General features: G+C 33.3%; 2 protein-coding genes across 3 annotated transcripts; both read right to left on the bottom strand.

The window, feature by feature from the left end:
* Positions 1–1,252: 1,252 nt before the first annotated feature.
* Positions 1,253–3,647, bottom strand: LOC122587015 (transcription factor PIF7). 2 transcript variants are annotated; one of them, XM_043759073.1, is made up of 6 exons: positions 3,503–3,647; positions 2,644–3,100; positions 2,433–2,534; positions 2,273–2,338; positions 1,610–1,984; positions 1,253–1,504 (listed from the first exon to the last, which is right to left on the bottom strand). In XM_043759073.1, exons 1-6 carry the CDS (start codon positions 3,562–3,564, stop codon positions 1,391–1,393), a joined length of 1,176 nt encoding a protein of 391 aa, XP_043615008.1. In that variant the 5' UTR covers positions 3,565–3,647; the 3' UTR covers positions 1,253–1,390. The 2 variants fall into 2 exon arrangements, with proteins under 2 accessions (XP_043615008.1, XP_043615009.1); XM_043759074.1 differs by lacking the exon at positions 3,503–3,647 and adding an exon at positions 3,239–3,348.
* A 4,378-nt stretch (positions 3,648–8,025) lies between these two features.
* LOC122589770 lies at positions 8,026–9,806 on the bottom strand. The gene is made up of 6 exons (XM_043762093.1): positions 9,631–9,806; positions 9,470–9,525; positions 8,971–9,090; positions 8,619–8,799; positions 8,463–8,544; positions 8,026–8,327 (listed from the first exon to the last, which is right to left on the bottom strand). The coding sequence occupies exons 1-6, from the start codon at positions 9,654–9,656 to the stop codon at positions 8,133–8,135; spliced, it is 660 nt and encodes a 219-aa protein (XP_043618028.1). The 5' UTR covers positions 9,657–9,806; the 3' UTR covers positions 8,026–8,132.
* Positions 9,807–19,395: the final 9,589 nt, after the last annotated feature.

The raw sequence follows: 19,395 nt of genomic DNA, 5'->3' as shown, positions 1-19,395 counted from the left end.
AGGTGGTTGTTATCGCATCAGTGAATTGACAAGTGGGTTCTTATGCATCTTTTACGACATTCGGTTGATATACTTTTTTAGCACTTTCATATTTTATGTATTGAGATGGTTTAATAGCATTTCTTCATCATGCAGTTGTATAAGATCCCTTTAATGCTGTTGCTGTAGCACCAAAAGTTGTACTACTTTTGGTACTTATTGGTTATGGACATGGTTTTGTTATATACTAATATATTAAGCATGGAAAAGTTATGTTTTTGTTTGTTTGAAGTAACACAGACAAATAGAGGAAATGATTGAAATAGAAGTGGAGTCCATCCATTGAGTAAATGTTACATGACAACACAACATTACACAATAGTACAATGTACATCCAATCATTTCACATGAATCCAGCCTGTGTGATTAATTGCTGGGAACAAGATCAATAACTCCATAGAAAGTGAAACTCTTTCTCTATTATTTAACATTATCCAATTCAGTTGCTTTTGTTTAACTTATGGAGACTCCTCCATCAAAAATTCAAAATAACTTAACAGTCTTGGGTTCAAATACTATATCGAGTATCGTTAGAGTACATTATACTTTGAAATGATAAGTACACCATATACGACTATGCGTATACTCCTTGATTTACAAACTTATACATAGTGCAGCGTAATATTTGAACATATTGTGTAAGGTTAAACTTTGTTGTATACATATCACTATCCATTAAATGGCTACTATTCAATAGCGTATTGGCTATCTTATTATATCCTAGATAGAGATAGAGATTTTCTATATATATATTTAATACTGTATGAGATCTTTCTTGAGGTGCTCCTGCTTCTGAAAACTCGGATCAAATCTTTTTGGGATAATCTATTGATCCAGTTCAATGGGACCATCAAAGTTTGTGGTCTAGGATCAGTAGAATACATGATCAGGACCCACTTTTAGGTCAAACTTAGCCACAATCTTTGGTTTGAATATCCTGGTAGATTTCATGTTGCATTAGTTGTAAAATTTACTTGTGAATATGTAACTTTTCTTTTGTGTGTCTTTGTCACCAAGTTTGTTCATTCTGAATCATATTCATCATTCTTGTTTTGTGGGTTGTATTATGTTCTCTGAAAGTGACACATTTTGCGAAACCTGTAATTTTGGATGATGAGATTAGTATAGTACATCACTGGCTCGGAATTTGCCATTTGGACGCTTAATGATAGATCGTGTTTGACATGTTTTGGTTCTGTTGTGCTTCAATAAATTATAACAAACTAGCACAACCCACTAGGAATATATAAATACACGAGTTACACGCTTACATGATCAACAAGATAATGCATACGTCGATGTATTCAAAATAATCTATATGTAATAACTACAAGATCTTTTTTGTTGTTCATCACTTGCCATGAACATGCTCTGGCTGAGACGAGTCCATGCCCATTGACTTTCCCTGATTGGCTTGTTGCCGATAAAAAGCGGCCATGTTGTTGAACATATCCATGTTCATATGCTGCACCAAGAATCAAAAGGCTCAAAATGATTAGCAAATTAAAAACCACATATTTGAGTACTAAAACTCAAACTTGGACTAGCCTATTTTCTATTTTTGACATACTTGTGCAAGAAACGCGCTATGTGGATCACTGAAAGGAGTTGTGTTGGTGGACGGGCGACTATGGATTGTTTGTGATGTGGCGCCTACATGTCCAGGGTTAATCATGGTTTGTGGGGCCATAAAAGGATGATGAGCTGGCTGGGGCATGATTCCGGGCATACCCATCTGAAGGCCAAATCCCATTCCCATTCGGGCCAGCATCGACATCTGAAGCTGTTGTTGTTGTTGTTGCTGCTGCTGCTGCTGTTGCAGTTGTAGGGGAATTGGCATCATCATTTGTTGTGGTGGAAATGGCATGTTCTTCATTAGCTGTACTTGTGATTGTAATTTCTTTAAGTAATCTATCACTTCATCCAACATTGATGCTTTATCCGTCTACATAAACAAATTACCAAATTTAGATACTTTTCTTAATAGAATGAGTCAATGGCCCATATAATATAAGGTACATGTTGACTTCTGAGGTCAAATTACCTAATTTGTATCATCTTTAAATCATAACAAATGGACAAAGATTTCAATTTATTTTGATATCCCAATTTACATTATGCTATATCCTTTAATATGGGAGCATCTTGTACTAAGTTAGTTAACTAAGATATGAATATTGATAAGATTGACTTAAAAAGTCAAACAGTACACAAGAACACTTAAAATTTCAACCTTATTAGCATTAGGCACCAACTTCTGCAGAGCTTTCATCTTCTGGTTGATTCTTTCTCTTCGTCGCTGTAACAACGATATTACATAACATTAGATCCCATTATTCGCTTCAAATTCCCAAAAAAAAATTACTACAAGTTTGACTTTTCAAAAAACTTACTCGTTCGGATTGGTTATGAACGGCAGCAGCCCTGCTTCGCCTACTTGAATGAGACCGGACTGTTTCACCCTCATTATTCCTGCATTCTTCTTCTTGATTTTCCTGTTCAGAATCAGGAAATTAGTATTTAAGTGACATTTTTTTGTTTGCATAAAGTACTAATTCCAAACACAGTAGTCTTTTTCACTTATTAGATGAATTCAAATTATACCGATCCATATAGACCAGCAGAGTCATCGTCTGTTTTTTGGCTCTTGAAACTCTGATTAGGCGAATCGGATGAAGGCCATGTCATCATTGTAGTGTCATTCTCTTTAGAAGTAATTGTAGCACTATTGCTAACATTATCTTCTACTTGCAAATTTCCAAAAAATTGATCATGTACAATAACAGATGGTCTTGGTCTTTTCTTGAGGTAACTTTGGCTTGCACTATTGCCCCATTTCGCACTAGAAGATGCAATATTATTTGCCCCGCCTAGATTATTTTTAGGAACTTTAGGCCGGATCTCGTTTTGTGGCAAATCATTTACTTGGTTTGGAGTTTGGTTGTAATATGTTGTAGCTTGATGAACAATGGACTCTAGTGTCTCATCAGCACTTACGAGCCCATGCATGGTTGGTTGACCATTTTCCCATGTTATTTCTGCAACTCCATAGTCACTAAGCCTGAAAATTTGCACACATAGATAGTAAGTAAATTACTTAAGAACTCAAGTACCCATTACTAAAAATATCTTTTTTTAAAAAAATATCATCTTTTGGTTATTTAAGTAGGAGTACAATCTTTTTTATGCTTTTAGTTACCTGAAAAATGTCATTTATTTCTGTGCAAATGTGAGAAGTAAAAAGTAGCAACTATCAAGAAAGATATGTGAGTGTACAAAAAAATAGTCACTTGCAAGACATGTTCATTTATAGAATAGGGAGAAAAAAGAAAAAAGTTGACCTTTTTCTAAAGAAGAAATCTACTAGCTTCATTGCACAAAGTACAAGTCAACTGTAGCATCTCTAGAAAAAGGCCTTACCTAAAAAAGGAAAATGAACTTAAGTGGGAATATTATATTGTACATAATGGGGGGGACTAGAGGAGGAGGGGGATGCTGCTGCTTCATCTCTTGCTGCCTATACATGTGGGAGAGTATCTTTATCTTTCTTTCTTCTTGTTCTTTTTTTTTTTGTGATATCAAATTCCAAATGAAGTATTCCCCACTTATTTTGGGGATCATATATATAAGTAATATTTTTCTAGCTTGCTAGTATCCTCTATGGCTGGGATTTGAGATGGGGATTCTTTGCTTTTAATTTGGTGGGGCCGGTAAGGAGAGTTTGTTGGTCCAAATTTGGATTTCCATAGCAAGATCATGAGTTGGACTGAATTGTCATGTAGGGATTATGTCGATATTATAATTATAATTGTAAGTGTGTTTTGCTTCTTTTTCTTTTCAATCACAATTAATATTGGGGCTTACTATATGTGCATGTTTCTTGATTTGTCATATTCTTCTTATAATGTCAATTTCTTGGCTTTACTTATCACAAGCTCTAATCATCTACGTACTCTAAACAATCAGGATAAATTACGAACCTATGATGAAATGACAATGCCTTGATCGATATGTTTAAATCGAATCCAATATCAGGCTTTTAGCAGCTCCATATATTAGACCAACATTTATATATGCGTTCAAACTTCAAACTCTTCTTTCTTGTTCAAACGAAAGTCCTTTCTTATAAAAATGTCAAAATGAACTTAATTAGAGATACAAAAGTTTCATGCATAAGCACAAACATAGCTTACCATTTAAAAAGAGGGCTAGTTGCCTAATTGGGGCAATGATTTGTCACTAGTTAACTTATGGGCCCATTCACACTGAGGCCTGAGTCCACATCTTTAAGAGCCTATCAAGGTACCCTGGTATACAAGGCATATTTACAAGAGTTTTCAGGTCAGAACCTCATTATCTACATCCTTAGGACAGTTTGGAAAAAGTTTAGAAATGAACACGAGATACTTCAGTTATAAAATGACCCGCCTTCTCTGAATAACTTGTTAGGAAAAAGAGTTTAGTGCGTCGAAATGTAACCAACTATGTCCAAAAAGTTATAGTGTGCATGAACTAAGTTTGACCTTTATCTTAAGCATGAACTTAGTAAAAAAATGTCTATATCATGCAAAAAGCATGGTCGTCCAATCAAAAACCTGCATGTGGCAACTAATATGGGGTGCCACGTAGCTAATATGAGTTGCCATGTATGCATTTTGCATGATATAAACATTTTTTACAAGTTCGTGCACAAAATAAAGGTCGGGCTTAGTTCGTGCATACTATAAAATTTTGGGCATAGTTTATTACATTTCAGTGCACTAAACCCCAGGAAAAACGTCATTTTTTTTTATCTGTTTGTATCTAACTTTAGAAAAGTACCTAGTATTTTTCCAAATTATTGTAATCAGTTTGTTTCCAGCATAATTATCTTTTATTATGTTACTAGTTTTAATACCAGGCCACGATGCACGAGTTCTATCGTATTTCTTTTATATGTTCTAGTGTTGATTAGACCAATCATCAATAGATGGATTAGTATAAGGTGAAGCCTAAGACTGGGAAGTCTTAGGTTCAAATTTATAGTGAGCAAATGGTAATAAGAATGGAGACATCAGTTTTGAGTTTTCTCTGAAGTTGAAATTGGGTATATGAAAAAACATATTTATACCCCCTTATAAAGAGGATAACATTAAGACATTAAGCACTTTTCTGAATATATCTAAATTAACTACCCCTCCTTAACTCACCCACTATCCATCTCTTAATTGTTGTTAATGCCCAACTTATTATCGTCTTAATTTTTTGTTAATTTTTTTGTTTGATATATTGATGGAATATATGGCATGATCTAGCCTATACACTTAGACGCGAGGACGAATGCAAGAATATTTTAAACATCTTCTAAATTAATATCGTTACGGCATCTCGCGTGCTATAAACTGGAGCCGCTACAACGCGCGGGCACTAGCCTAGTATTGATTAGAATAGATTTAAACCATGTTTTAGTTGATCGTTAGATTACAATTAAATGTATACACTAAAGGTTTATTGTTTCTCATCATTTGAATGATTTAGATTTCGGTAAGTCATGGAGAAGATGAGCACCAAACTCCATCCACCAATTAAATTAAGGGCATGATTATCTAAGTAAATTAACAACCCTTCAACAAACGTTTAAGGTATATAGATACATATAAATAAAACAAGACACACGAAGTGATATTTTGTTTATGACAAATCATTCATGGTGATAATTGGATACAATGGTCCTAAAACCACCACCCCTATGTACCCCCTTGAGGAAACAAACAATGGTCCAATTAGTGTATCATTTACTTGCTTGCATTAACTCTTCCCTTCTAAATTCAAACTGAGCCTCCTTTAGTCTTTCGCTGAGGTTGAATATATATGTACTTGTTTGAACTTACATATGAGTTATTTATCACATTTATACACAGAATTTTAGTTGTTGGTATAGTTGATAGTAAAATAAATAAATAAAGTCTATGGGTTGTTACGTGACTCATTGGTAAGGTCTTAAACCTTGGGAAATCTACGAGGATTCGAATCTCACTTCCAACATTTGTGTACATTTGTAGTAGTGGGTTATTAGAAGGTTTTTTGGAGAGTCTTGAGTCTCATCCTAAACATGCGTGATTTGAGCACCGCATATTGCTCAATTGGATGTCACTGTGGTTAATAATTGTCTACATCTTACCTCACTAATATCCCACTTGTACTCAGAGTTGGTAGTCGTTGTGCTTGATGTATTATATATGACGAACTGTTGCCTTAAACCCCAAAGGGAAAGAAAAAATAAGATATATCTATCTATAAATAAATGCATCACATGGAAGCAAATTAAGTAGCTAATCCATATATACATGAAAACTAACGATCACATCATCGTTAAAACATGCACGAAGATCTACATATACTTGTCAATCTCTGTCGTGTGTCGGCCAAATTAACGCGTAATATATACTTATTGGCTAATGCACGGCCATATATGATCTATGAGATATAGGTTGATGGGGACTTAATTTGAATGCAAAGGTCCAGACTGCCACCAAAGTCTTGAACAAGGCAGTGGACAAGATGTGACACCAATGAGCATCATTGGGTGGCACTGTTCCATTAAACTACAAAATTATGCAAAGAAATTACTAAGAGGCCGGTCTAGGCTTGGACCTGCCTAGGTAGGTCTCAATGTTTGTTTCAATAGTTACGTTCTGAATTATAATCTTACAAATGACACATGTAGATGTCGTCGTTAATTAGTTGGGGTGTTCAATTTTTTGTTTGAACATGAGCATACCAAGAATTGATTTTGCATATATCGGATTTCTAGTTTAGTTTTTTCCGCGTATTAAGTAATCAACAACGACGTTAGCCAATCCCATCGAAAGGGAGATCGATATTATGAGAAACATAATTTGTAAATAATCATACATCCAAAGTTAAAGACCATATGATATGAGTTTCTTCGCAGATATAATCTTTTGCTTAGAAATAAATTTAAAACGAACAAGTTATGGTGATGGCTGCAGTGACGATATTAGATTATCGGTGATGATAACAACGTTAAATGGTGTAGGTAATTAATATAAAAAGAATAACGGTTAGAATTCTAAGATAAAAAAGATATATGATGTAAGATTGATAAAAAAAATAAAAATAAAAAAAAAAATAAAAAAAAACCTAATATAGGTATTGTTTATATTTAAATTAGGGATAACTGTTTGTATGTAACAAAAAACTTTAGACGAATGTCTATAGTGTGAAATAACTAAAGTTGTGTTTATTGTATGTAATCATCTTTAAATTATGTCTATTGTATGTAAGAAAGTGAATCTGATCAATAAAACTAACAAGTGACAGCTATATATGGCTGTCACGTATGCCTTTTTGCATACGATAAACATAACTTAAAGATGATTATATACAATGAACACAACTTTAGTTATTTCACACTATAAACATTTATTAAAAGTTTATTACATTCTAAGATATTTGTCCCTATAAATTATATATGTACATTTCAAACAGGGCTTATTATAATTTTTGTGTGCGCATACATAATTGTTAAGAAATAGCAACATCAATTTAATGCAATTATTATGTATGAAAAAGACTTTAATTGGGCATGGTTTTATAATATCTTATCTCCGCGACTTTAAATAAGACCTTATGATCGATGATGCATTTATGTGTGAAATTGTGAAAATGTGTGTCTTACTATTCCTTCAATTTTTCCAACTTAACTAGTCAAGTTAAATGGTTAAGAACAATTTGAACTTCATTAAATGGTTAAGAACAATTTGAGGTGATCTTCATCCCCTTATAATACTTTTTGAACTTTCAACACATTGCACATATGAAGTTTAATTATAGATCCATATATGTCGATCTGTACTGTACGTATTTATTACAATTTTTGACCATTTTAACTATGGCACTGGCTGTGCCTTACCTACATATGTTTTAGAGTTTATATATGAAAGTAACAAGATCAATCAAAAGTAAGTGCATACATAACAAGTATTTTGATAATTAACTTGGATATATGTGACACTAATTGAAGAGTTCTTAATGTATTAGAAATCAAACAAGCAATTAGTATTATGATCATTTAAACAAGCACCAATCAATCAGCACAAGAAGCAATATTTTGGAGATGAAACTCCAAGTGATCTCATCTCATTTGCTCTCTGTTTAATCTTCTTCTCGTCTTTCCTTTTCTTATCTTCCGCTTGTGATCGTGCTCCTCCAGCTACATGATCGATCCTGGCCAGCTTGTTCTGGTAGTGCTGCCAACTTATTGATCTTCTTTGTTCCAATTTTTTCTGTTTTACGAGTATATCACTACAAGTTATTTATGTACTCATTTTCTTTCATCAACTTTCAATAACAACCAGAGTCGTAATCTTTTCAATGTAACAATTAATGATCGACTAATGTATGAAAAGAAAAAGGCAAACCATTTTCTCTTCCACTCGAAGTTTAGCTCTTGCTTTCTTCTCATTTTCCCATTCTAGAATTGTTAGGCTACTTTTCTCGTATCTGCAGGCAGATGAATCGTTATTAATAAAACAAGCGAAAATGATGCTTAGAATATATGATAGAGAGTATCGTACTGTTTTTGAATCTTGAGCAATTCAGTTATTTCCCAAGCATCAAGTTTTGTGTTGCCACTTCCATGATGTATGCTCAAGTTTCTATTAGCATATGGCGGCTCTCTAGGCCTACTTGGTCTTCCGAATGATGGAGCTTTATTTGATGCTGGATTCATTTTGGTTCTTGAAGAATTAGTTTCAACTATAAAAACAAGTACACAATTTTAGGTGTCAATTGAAATCCATCTCATTTCAAGTTGCTAGAAGCTAGTATATATACTCTTTGATATTGAAATTAGAGTAGTAAGTTTGATGAGATTCTTTTGAACATATCAATCGATCACATGTGTTGTGTAATTACTAATGGCATTACCTTCTACTCTAGCTTTATCTTTTCTTTGAATCTGGGAGCTTGTTCTTTCTTCGAATGAGTGTACAGCAAACGTGGCTGCAGCTATTGCAGCCACATATTCGCTATCAAAAGAACCATAATCTGCAAACAAAAAAAGTCCAACCTCAAAAAGTTAATACCAATTTTTTTTTGAATAATACTAAGTTGACAAACATTTTACAAAACACACGTGTCATGTGATGTGGTCCAATCAATAATGAAAGAGAATGAAAAAAGAGAATAGATGGAGATGATTTAATCGGTGGAAGTTATGTTTGTAAAATGTTTGTCAATATAGAATTAACAATTTTATTTTTTTTACCTTTTAACCCTAGCTTTCAAAATCTATATTAACTATGTTCTCTTGCTATAACACACTTTCTAACGTAAGTTAATTATAACCCGCCTACCTTAGTTCTAATTAAAATTAAACACGAAAACAAGAATTCTGAATCTTTAATCTCGGAAAATTATATAATACCTTTGAAAGACTCTTTGTTGTCACGTCGCTGTCCATGCTGATCCGAATACGAAGCCCTAATTAAATGAAAAAAGCATATGGTTAACCATAACAAATAATGCTACTAATTATATATTACACGGATATTAATTACGCTAGCTATATCTATAGTACGTAATTACCTTCTTTGGTGGATCACGGTTGTCATTCTTAACAGTTGATCAAAAGGCTCTTAATTACTACAGGGGATCGAATGATTATATATGAACTAAAAAGAGGAGCGGGTTTTGTATGATGAAGAAACCCCGAAAAGGAAGAAAGTGTGTATGTAGGTAGGTGGTGTTTTATGAATAGATCAGGATCAAAGCAAGCAAAGTGTCACGTGCATACATTGTGGATAGCAAAGTTAATAATTAAGTTTCTCTTTGTTAAGATTGAAATCAAATTCATGGTGTTTGGGAATTCAAGGAGGCAAAGAATCTCATTTTTTGAATGTTTTAACGTACACCAAAGCCATTGATCTAACTTTTTCCCAAAGTTTTTTCACCCCCTATTATGTTTTAACAAAATAAGAATGATTATTTTATCCCTATATAAAACAAAGAACTTACTCCAAGACTCCAAAAGCCCAAATGGCAAATACTTTAACGGGGTGGTATTTTGGGCCAATCCCATCTCTTGGATAGACATTGCAGCAACTAAAGGCCTTTGTGGCCGGCCCTAAAAGGCCTGATAAGTTATAATAAATCAAACATAACTTTGGTCGAGTAATCGTCGCATAGATAATATTAGATACACTAGATGGGTAGTGTCTTACTTTTTATATATAATATACTAAAAACTACTTAAAATAGTAATTGTTTAATTATATTATGTACTAAAAACTACTTAAAATAATAATTGCTTAATTATATTATGTAACGAGATGGATACCCGCGCAATTCGGCGGCGGTAGCGGCAACGAGTGGTACAAGTGGCGGTGGTGGTAACGATGAGGTTATTAATATAAAAGTAATTGACGTAAATGGTAGTGTAGTTATTTTATGGTTAAGGGATATATCTTTTGTAAATAACTTTATTAAGAATATTATAGAGATATTAGGTGGAAATATTTAAATTAATTAATAAAGAAGATAGATAGTTTTGATAAATGTGGATGTAAAATATTTTAGGGATATATTGGGTGGATCTAGTGTGTGAGTTTGAGCATTCACAGTGGGTGACACTCATTCTCCAAGGACTAGTCTATGTCAGCACCACATCAGCCCAAGGACTAACCAATGACTAATCCCTCAAAACACCCACAATGTCAGAACTAGTCTAGGACCCACTATTTATTTAAATTTGCCTTTTGAACCCAAAATTCTACTATATATTTAAGTTATACACTTTTAACCCTCTAACTTATACAACTTCAATTTTTTTTAATAAAAACACACTTAAAGCTTTCATTAATAAATAACATACAATAAAATAAAATAAAACATTACTACATGATACGAACATTTGACCAATAAAAACATAAACACACTTAACACTAACACGTTACTAATATACACGCTTAATACTAACACAATACATAACACTAACACGTTACTAACACTCGGAGTAGTCCGAGTCCACAGTACTGTCGCCGTCATTGCGATGAATGTACCGATAGCGTTCAGGAAACCCGACACGGTCGCTAGGTTGCGGAGATGCGTACTCCTCCCCAAGGTCGGTCAGATAATCATCAGGACAACCACCACCAATAGCGCATTGCCAGTATAATGTGTGGTCTATAGTGGAGTTTAACGTGTTAGTAGCTGCGGTAAGCTGGAAAATAGCTTGTGTATGCCAATCGATGTACTGCCGAAGATAAATAATGTACTCAACTTCAACGGCGTTGCGAGCATGTTCTGCAGCTTCATGTCGTTCAATTGCGGCTGCGAGTGTTGCTTTGTTGACAATCAAGTTGTCAATAACATTGTTAACTGCAGATCTGTTTGCATCATTTTGAAACATGTGATCCTGCATCCCCATTTTTGCAGCGTGAACGGTCATGTTTGGTATGTTATTTACCATGTTTCTTTTGCAAATGTGTGTTATTTGTGTAAAAGGGTGTATGTTTTTAATAGATAAATTGTTTGTATGATAATGGTATGTGTAGAAGAATATGTGTTATATATATATATATATGATAAATAGGGACCAATAGTGTAAAATTTGTATAAATATCAAATATGGCCGTTAAGGACCATTAGTGTATAATTTTTTAAATTTTGAAAACAAACCGTTAATTCTAAAAGAAAAAAAAAATTGTGAAACACTCGTTTCCGGGGGAACAAACCAGCGAGAACGAGCCCAGGGACGAGCCACACCTAACCGTGTGCGCTCGTCCCTCATCCGAGAACGAGCCAGTAACGGGTAGGAACGAGCCCACTGTGAACGCTCTTAGGAATGTGTTAAAAATTAAGGGTATTTTGGATATTATAAAGGTAAAAAGTTGAAAAAAGGGATAGTAGTTTGTTTATTAATAGAAGTATAGATATAGATTATCTATTATGAAGTCTTTTTATTTTTAATCTTTTCTATCTATGCTACCTTATGTAATCATTTTTTATCATAAAACATTTCAGTAACATATTTCATATACATTTGTGACAGTCGGTCTTCAGATACTGTTACCTTTTGCTCCTATACTAATTAAATTTCATGAATTTTTGTATTCAAATTCAATTTAAACTCACACGTAAAAAAATTAAGAGCTCATCTACCACCACGCATCATGCGGGTAACATGTTCGAGTATGTAATAACAAAATACATAGATACTTAACCAACCAGGTCGGATCAATGGATTTGAATATTGTCTCTAAAGACAAAAGTCAATATGGCATTAAGTGTTACTTATTTGATTATAGATAATTAGATACTTGAATTGAGTTAAGATTAGTTATTAATCTACTTTTGTTTTTCAAGTGGAAAAGTTAATCAAATTTAAATTATTTACGTTATAAAATATAAGTGGATATGAGAGAAAAAAGTATTTCCTAAAAATATGAAAAGATTAAATTTTGTAAAAGTTTACCTTAATGCACTAAATCACACCCATTAAAACTTAAGTGAAATGTTTATTTACAAAGTATATTTTTTTATGAAAACTAAAAAACAAATCACACCCAATAAAGGCTAGGATTAAATATCCTTCCTCCACCCTCCGCCCTCATCTCCAGCCACCACCATCATCTACGACCACCACCATCATCTCCGGCTACCACCACTATCATCTACGACCGCCACCACTACCAGCACCATCACCCTCCGGCGATAACGGCGACGTACACCACCATCACGACCATCATCTCCAATCCAGATCCGTCTCTCTTTTCTTCTATTCACGGCGCCGACAAAGGCAAGGGCGGGGCTCGTACTGTATCCAACCACCACCATCTCTTGTATCGCCGCCCATCAAATGCATATCATTCTTATATGTGTCCGACGACAATCCTTTTAAAACGGATAGGGGCAACGCCCATACAGTGTCTACCGGAAAACGAAATTGATTCTTTCCAGATATGTCGCCACCGTCGGAGATGTCGCCGGATTCTGGAAAACAAGATTAAAGGAAGGAGGGAAGAGAGAACGTACATCTGAATCTTCAAAATAGATGGTTGAGATTAATTTTTTGGTTTTCACCAAATTTGTTGTGTTCAAATGATTACAACCTTTTAAAAGGACCTAATGTACACATATCATAACTTAGAATAAAGAAACAAAAAGTGATGATTTTGAATTTTGGACACATGGAACAGACTCGGTGTCTCGTTACCTACCCAAAAGAAAACAAACAAGTCATTCTATGGCATTATTAACAAATAAAAAGAAACTGTGTTGTTTTTTGATCTAGTAATACATAAGTATTTGTATTAAGTAAACAAATTTCAGAAACAAAAAAAATAACGAAGCCTCGATTATCATCTTTTCCTATAGTTAGTAAGTAAACGAGGATAGTCAATAAGTAAACGGGGACCCTCAATTATCGTCTCCCAGCTCGTTGCCAAGTAAATAAAGGAAAAATGAAGGCTGAAACGGAAGTTGATCCAGATATGTGTTGCTTAAGTTAAAGGCCACATGCCAACTCATTGTTGACATATTGTTGAGTCAACAAAGAGTTATTTGATGGATTAAATCCTTTTAAAGTAAATATGAAGACTAAATGGCTAACTAAAATATCACTCCAAAACAAACGGGGACAAGTTTCAAAGTGTAACCTATCAACACCCTATTTTTGTTATATTTATATCATATGGGTAACACTCTATTGAGAACATTTTTAAAATAAGAACGGTGAGAACACTTAAAAACATCATTTTGATGCATTAAAACTCCATAAAACTAACATAATGCATAACTAATTATCATTATCAAAGTGTTTAACAACACATCGATCCGTCAAAATCGAAAAAATCACGTTTTTTGTTGAATGCATCATTTTGATGAATATGCATCTAAGATGGATGCACAAAACAAAAAATATGATTTTCTCGATTTTGATAGGCCAATATGTTGTTAAACACTTAAATAATGATAATTAGTTATACACTATGTTAGTTTTATGTACTTTTAATGCATCAAAATGTAGTTTTTAAGTGTTCCCACCGGTTTTTATTTTAAGACTGTTCTTATTTGATTGTCCCCCTATAACATATTATATATATATATATATATATTGATATTCTTATTTTTACCGAATAGTAAATATATAGGGCGGGATTCCCCGGTTGAACCTCTCACTAGAACGATTCAATGTTTGGTCCGGTTCTCAAAAACAGTGTTGTAACATCCGTTGTTTTGACCAGTCAACGTTACGGGACTAGTGGTTTTGAAACGAGTCAAACTTTAACAAAATAAACTTTTGTAGTGAAAAGGTAGACGTATGAATAGTCGTTAGAAACGTAATTGGACAATAGGTAAGATTGTGTCAACAAAATATTTGAATAATACAAGGATTAAATTTTTTAACTAAACGAATCATTTTTCGGGAGAAACCGAAATTATCCGCGGGAGTGTTTTGGTGGAACAAAACCTTTCCACCACTCCTTTCCTCCTCTCATTTCTTTCATTCACTCTCTTTCTACCTTATCTCTTTATCTCATTTCTCTCTCTCAAATCCAAGAAATTCTCCTTTTCTTTTTTTTTTCTTCTTTGAAATTTGAAAATTTGGGGTATTTGTGATTAGAACTAACTAGATTTCATAGCAATAATAATACTAATTGTCTTCAAGATTAAAGGTTTTATCCAATTTCAAGTGTGTTTCTTCCCCCTTTGATTTCAAAATCGGGTTTCACACTTTTAGGATGAATTGGTAAGTGATTTCACTCTTACAATGTTTGATTTACATTGTAATATACTTCCTTTGTCTATATCTAAACAATTGGTGGCCAAAATCTTTGTAAAGTGTGCATTTTTGGTTAAAAACGAGTCTTGGACTAGATCTTGAGATTTAGGAAGTGGGGTTTGGTTTAAGAGTTGATCTTTACACTTGTTTATACTTGTAATGCATTGTGGTAAAGTTTAAAGCTTCAATTTTGACGTTTAGTCAATCAATTTCATGTCTAAAATGCGAACCTGTGACTTAACACCCATTAGAGTATGTAACGGCCGTTAAGGATTGTTTCTGATAACATATTCAAACGTCTATAACTTCTAAAACGTAAGTCCGTTTTCAAGGATTCAAGCGGCTACGGAAGCATAAATGAGTCTAATTTCCAATGGTATAGGTCTCTGAGTCGAAAACATAGTTTGAACAAACAGAAGGTTTGGATGAAGGAAAAGTAGTCAAGTCCTGGTGAGTCATTGTGAAACAAAATGTAACGATACCACCTTTTTGGATTAAAACCTTATAAAATAGACATAATAAACCATTTATAGTAATCTTAGGTCAATACCTAGGAGACCTTACCTTTTGAGATGCTTTAGGATTAATGTAATACGTGCATGAATAGGTTTCAGCTATCGTTGATGTTAGTTCTACTTCTAACGTCTTGGGATTTGTATTGCACGCGTCAGCAGCCGCCAGGTGAGTTTCATAGCCCCTCTGTTGTATTTTATATGCTTTGGGGTGGAAAGATACTCGCTATGTGTTGTGTGCTATGTCGTAAATTAATCTTATAATAATTATACGTGTATATGTTATTGTGCAAGTGCATGTTATAGGTATACATGTATGGTGATTGGTAATGGTGTGGATGCTGAACATATAAGAATGTTGTAGCTTTTATTAGGATGACCTTCTGATGTGGTATATTATAGTGAACGTACTTACATGATTAGAAAACGATACGTTTTTGGTATGCTTAATGGGTGTTGGTCGGGTGGAGAGAAAGTTGATGATATCACCTGTATACATACCTTGCCAATACCCAAAAAATATATCAGAACCTAGGCCTGATAGTGATTAGTTAAGTTGAACGAAAGTATATCTGAGGACGAGGCATATCAGAACACATTTTTATGTGTATGTAATATTGTTGTTAAACGTGAACGTATTGTTATGTGGATGCATCATTGTTGATTAGGCGTTGATCGTATTGTTACATTAATATCATGTTGTTATATCCTAATATATTACTATATATATACGTTATATATATTAAGACTGGAAACGTAATGGATTGTATATTTGTGTTCGCATATAAATTCAATTCATTTTTATTCGCACATTTGTCCTACGTGATTGTGTTCACATTACGGTTCATGTATGAATATGTTTGCAGTGTGTCTTAAAGTTACACCCGATTTTTTCCACATAAAGAGGGTGTTCAAATGTGACTAGTTATACAAAATATGCATACGTTTGCATAGTTTAATATGTGAAGAATTTGCATTATAGAGTGAATGTATCTTAGTTTGTTGATTCGTGATCATATATATATATATATATATATATTCTGGTGTTCATTTGTGACGTGTTCAAGTTTTGTTCACATATTTCCGGTGTTCATTTGTGACGACGAATATGTTTTGTAGTCAAACTCGATAGACTAACATATTAAAACTTACCATATAGTTTTAATAAAGAATAAGAACAACTTTTAATAAAGAATAAGAACAAACCACTAAATGTTTTATAGGTTGATTATATAAGGTAAAAGAAAAACACATATGAATAAAATGGACAAATGACAGCTTATATATGAATGAAGTGTAACCGTAAAAGATAAAATTTGAGAATGCAGTGGCGTGCAACATAATAATTATTGGCATCTTTGTAACAAATAGCAACAATCATGGAGCTCTGTTAGGTTTAATATTAATTAATATTAGAGAAAATGTCACAAATGGTCCATGTGGTTGTCGGTATTTGCATTTTGCACCCTATGCTTTTTTTTGTTGCAACCAGTCCTTGGGTTTTCATTCTCGTTACCAGTAGTCCTTGACACTGACTTCTGTTAATTATATCCGTTAAATCCCTCACGTGCGTATCACGTGAGGACATTTTGGTCCTTTTGTCTCTAAAACACACATCCTTTCTTTGCCCTCCCCAATTTCAGATCAAAACTCAACAATTATATATACATTTTATCTTTATATGTATGTATCTATAACCTATATACCACACCTCCGTAAATCAAAGGAAGGATCACAATTTCCCAAATACAAATACAAAAATTAAATACAATCAATCGGACACTACCCGCTAAAAAAGATAGATTAAATATCAAGCTTCAACAACTCTTTATCATTTCATCCACCCATTACCGTCGTTTCTCTTTTTCTGCCGCCACATCAAAATACGAACCGCTCACGATTTCTTCCACCCTTTATCATTTCAGTGGAAGAGTGTATGTGTATTGTAGCAAATAAACAAACAAACAAACCAAATCCACACAAACGATGTTGGTAGATCCATGACTGGGTGGCGAAGCCAACTCGGAGGCAAAGGCGGCAACGATAACAAGGATGAGTGATGGTGGTCTCGTTGTACGGAGTTTTTCTTGGCTAGATAAATAATCGGAAATTATATCCGTTTGTGTTATCGCCGGGAGGTCTGGTCATTGATGGTGATGGTGTTTCTCGCTGGCCATCATCCGGTCACCACCATCTCTGGCCGCACCACATATTTCTGGCCATCATTCCACCATCGCAATGGTATTTGCTTTTTGTTGGTACAGTTTTTGGTTTCATTTATAGCAAATTGATTGAATTTTTGGTAATGAACCGTTTATGAAATTTTGTTTGGACAAGAACACCTCAACATCATATTATTTGTATGGATATGGGTTTAGTTTTTCTTTATTTAAAAAAAAAACTTACTTTGGTAGATGAGAAACTAGAGGTTGATGATAATGAACACTTTATTGAACCATGGTGGTCTAACTTATACTTCGTAGTTATTATATTGTATTATATCATGTACAATAATATATACTCACGTGAATAGATATTTAAGATAGATAGTTAGATCGGTTAGAGATGATGTAGAGAATGTTGAGTTTTGATCTAAAAAAGGAGAGGGTAAACAAAAAATGGGTGTTTTAAAGATAAAAGAACCAAAATGCCCTTACGTGATATGCACGTGAGGGATTTAACGGCTATAATTAACAGAAGTTAGTGTCAGGGACTACTGGTAACGAGAATAAAAACCTAAGGGACTGGTTGCAACGAAAAAAAACATAGGGGGCAAAATGCGAATACCGACAACCACATGGGCCATTTGTGATATTTTCTCTTAATATTATAAAAGGATTATTGGATTACAAAACTACCCTTATATATCATTAATTATAAAATGGTTCTTATGGTTCCTACAAAATAAGAGGTTATTAAAATAAGCCTCCATATATATATATATATATATAGGAGTTGAGTATTGTAAAACAAGTATTAAAATAAAACAAATAAGATAAGATCTTGACCCTTAGATCATGGTTAAATTGATGCACGAAAGATTCATGAAACAATTGATGCAAAATGATTTTCATGATGCACGGTGATTTTCAAAGAAAAAAATTATTGTTTTATTTGTTTTACTTTAATACTTGTTTTATTTTACCTAAAACCTATATATATATATATATATATATATATGGTGACAATCAAATAACAACAGTTTTAAAATAAGAACACGGCCAGAACACTTAGGGGGTATTTGGTATGATAGAATGGAAATGGGAGAAAGGGAATGGGAAAGACTTCCCTTGTTTGTTTGCGACGAAAAAAGGGAATGAGAAAGGAAAAAGGGAAATCAATTTCATTCTCTCCATTCTCTACAAATTGTAGAGAATTGGTGAGAATGGAAAAATATTTTTTTTTTTGAAGATATTATATGTAATAAATATATTATTATTTAATTTTTTTTATATATATATTCATTCTCTGTGGGTACCAAACAACGGAATCCATTCTCTTTTAAAATACTAATTCTCTTTCTCACTATTTCCATTCTCTATTACATTTCCATTCTCTATAATTCTCTCCTACCAAACACCCCCTTAAAAACTACATTTTGATGCATTAAAAGTCTATAAAACTGACATAGTGCATAACTAAATATCATTATTTAAGTGTTTAACAACACATGGATCCGTTAAAATCGAAAAAATCACGTTTTTTATTGGATGCATCATTTTGATAATATGCATCAAAGATGGATGGACAAAACAAAAAACGTGATTTTTTCGATTTTGAAGGATCAATGTGTTGTTAAACACTTAAATAATGATAATTAGTTATGCACTATGTTAGTTTTATGGACTTTTAATGCATCAAAATGATGTTTTTAAGTATTCTCACCGTTCTTATTGTAAAAGTGTTCTCACCGGAGTGTTACCCTATCTATAATACTATATAAAAATTATACCCCTATGTTGAAAAGTTTACAACTTTGGGACATGCGAAATTACTATTTTACTCTTAATTAATTAACTTACACAATCATTCCATAATCTAAAAAAATATATATTC

The sequence above is a fragment of the Erigeron canadensis genome, chromosome 2 (genome assembly GCF_010389155.1).
Source record: "Erigeron canadensis isolate Cc75 chromosome 2, C_canadensis_v1, whole genome shotgun sequence".
NCBI classification, from domain to species: Eukaryota; Viridiplantae; Streptophyta; class Magnoliopsida; order Asterales; family Asteraceae; genus Erigeron; species Erigeron canadensis.
Note: the sequence above shows the minus strand (reverse complement) of the source record. Positions and strands in the feature narration are given on the sequence as shown.

What these genes read in the sequence shown, in the direction of transcription:
- LOC122589770 (XM_043762093.1), bottom strand. Translation starts at nt 9,656, where the DNA reads ATGACAACCGTGATCCACCAAAGAAG. An exon ending in AGATAAAGCTAGAGTAGAAG is followed by an intron (nt 8,800 to 8,970) that starts GTAATGCCATTA and finishes TTGTTTTTATAG; the next exon opens with TTGAAACTAATTCTTCAAGA. An exon ending in TTGCTCAAGATTCAAAAACA is followed by an intron (nt 8,545 to 8,618) that starts GTACGATACTCT and finishes ATCTGCCTGCAG; the next exon opens with ATACGAGAAAAGTAGCCTAA.
- LOC122587015 (XM_043759073.1), bottom strand. Translation starts at nt 3,564, where the DNA reads ATGTATAGGCAGCAAGAGATGAAGCAGCAGCATCCCCCTCCTCCTCTA. An exon ending in TTCATAACCAATCCGAACGA is followed by an intron (nt 2,339 to 2,432) that starts GTAAGTTTTTTG and finishes TCGTTGTTACAG; the next exon opens with CGACGAAGAGAAAGAATCAA. An exon ending in ATAGCGCGTTTCTTGCACAA is followed by an intron (nt 1,505 to 1,609) that starts GTATGTCAAAAA and finishes TTCTTGGTGCAG; the next exon opens with CATATGAACATGGATATGTT.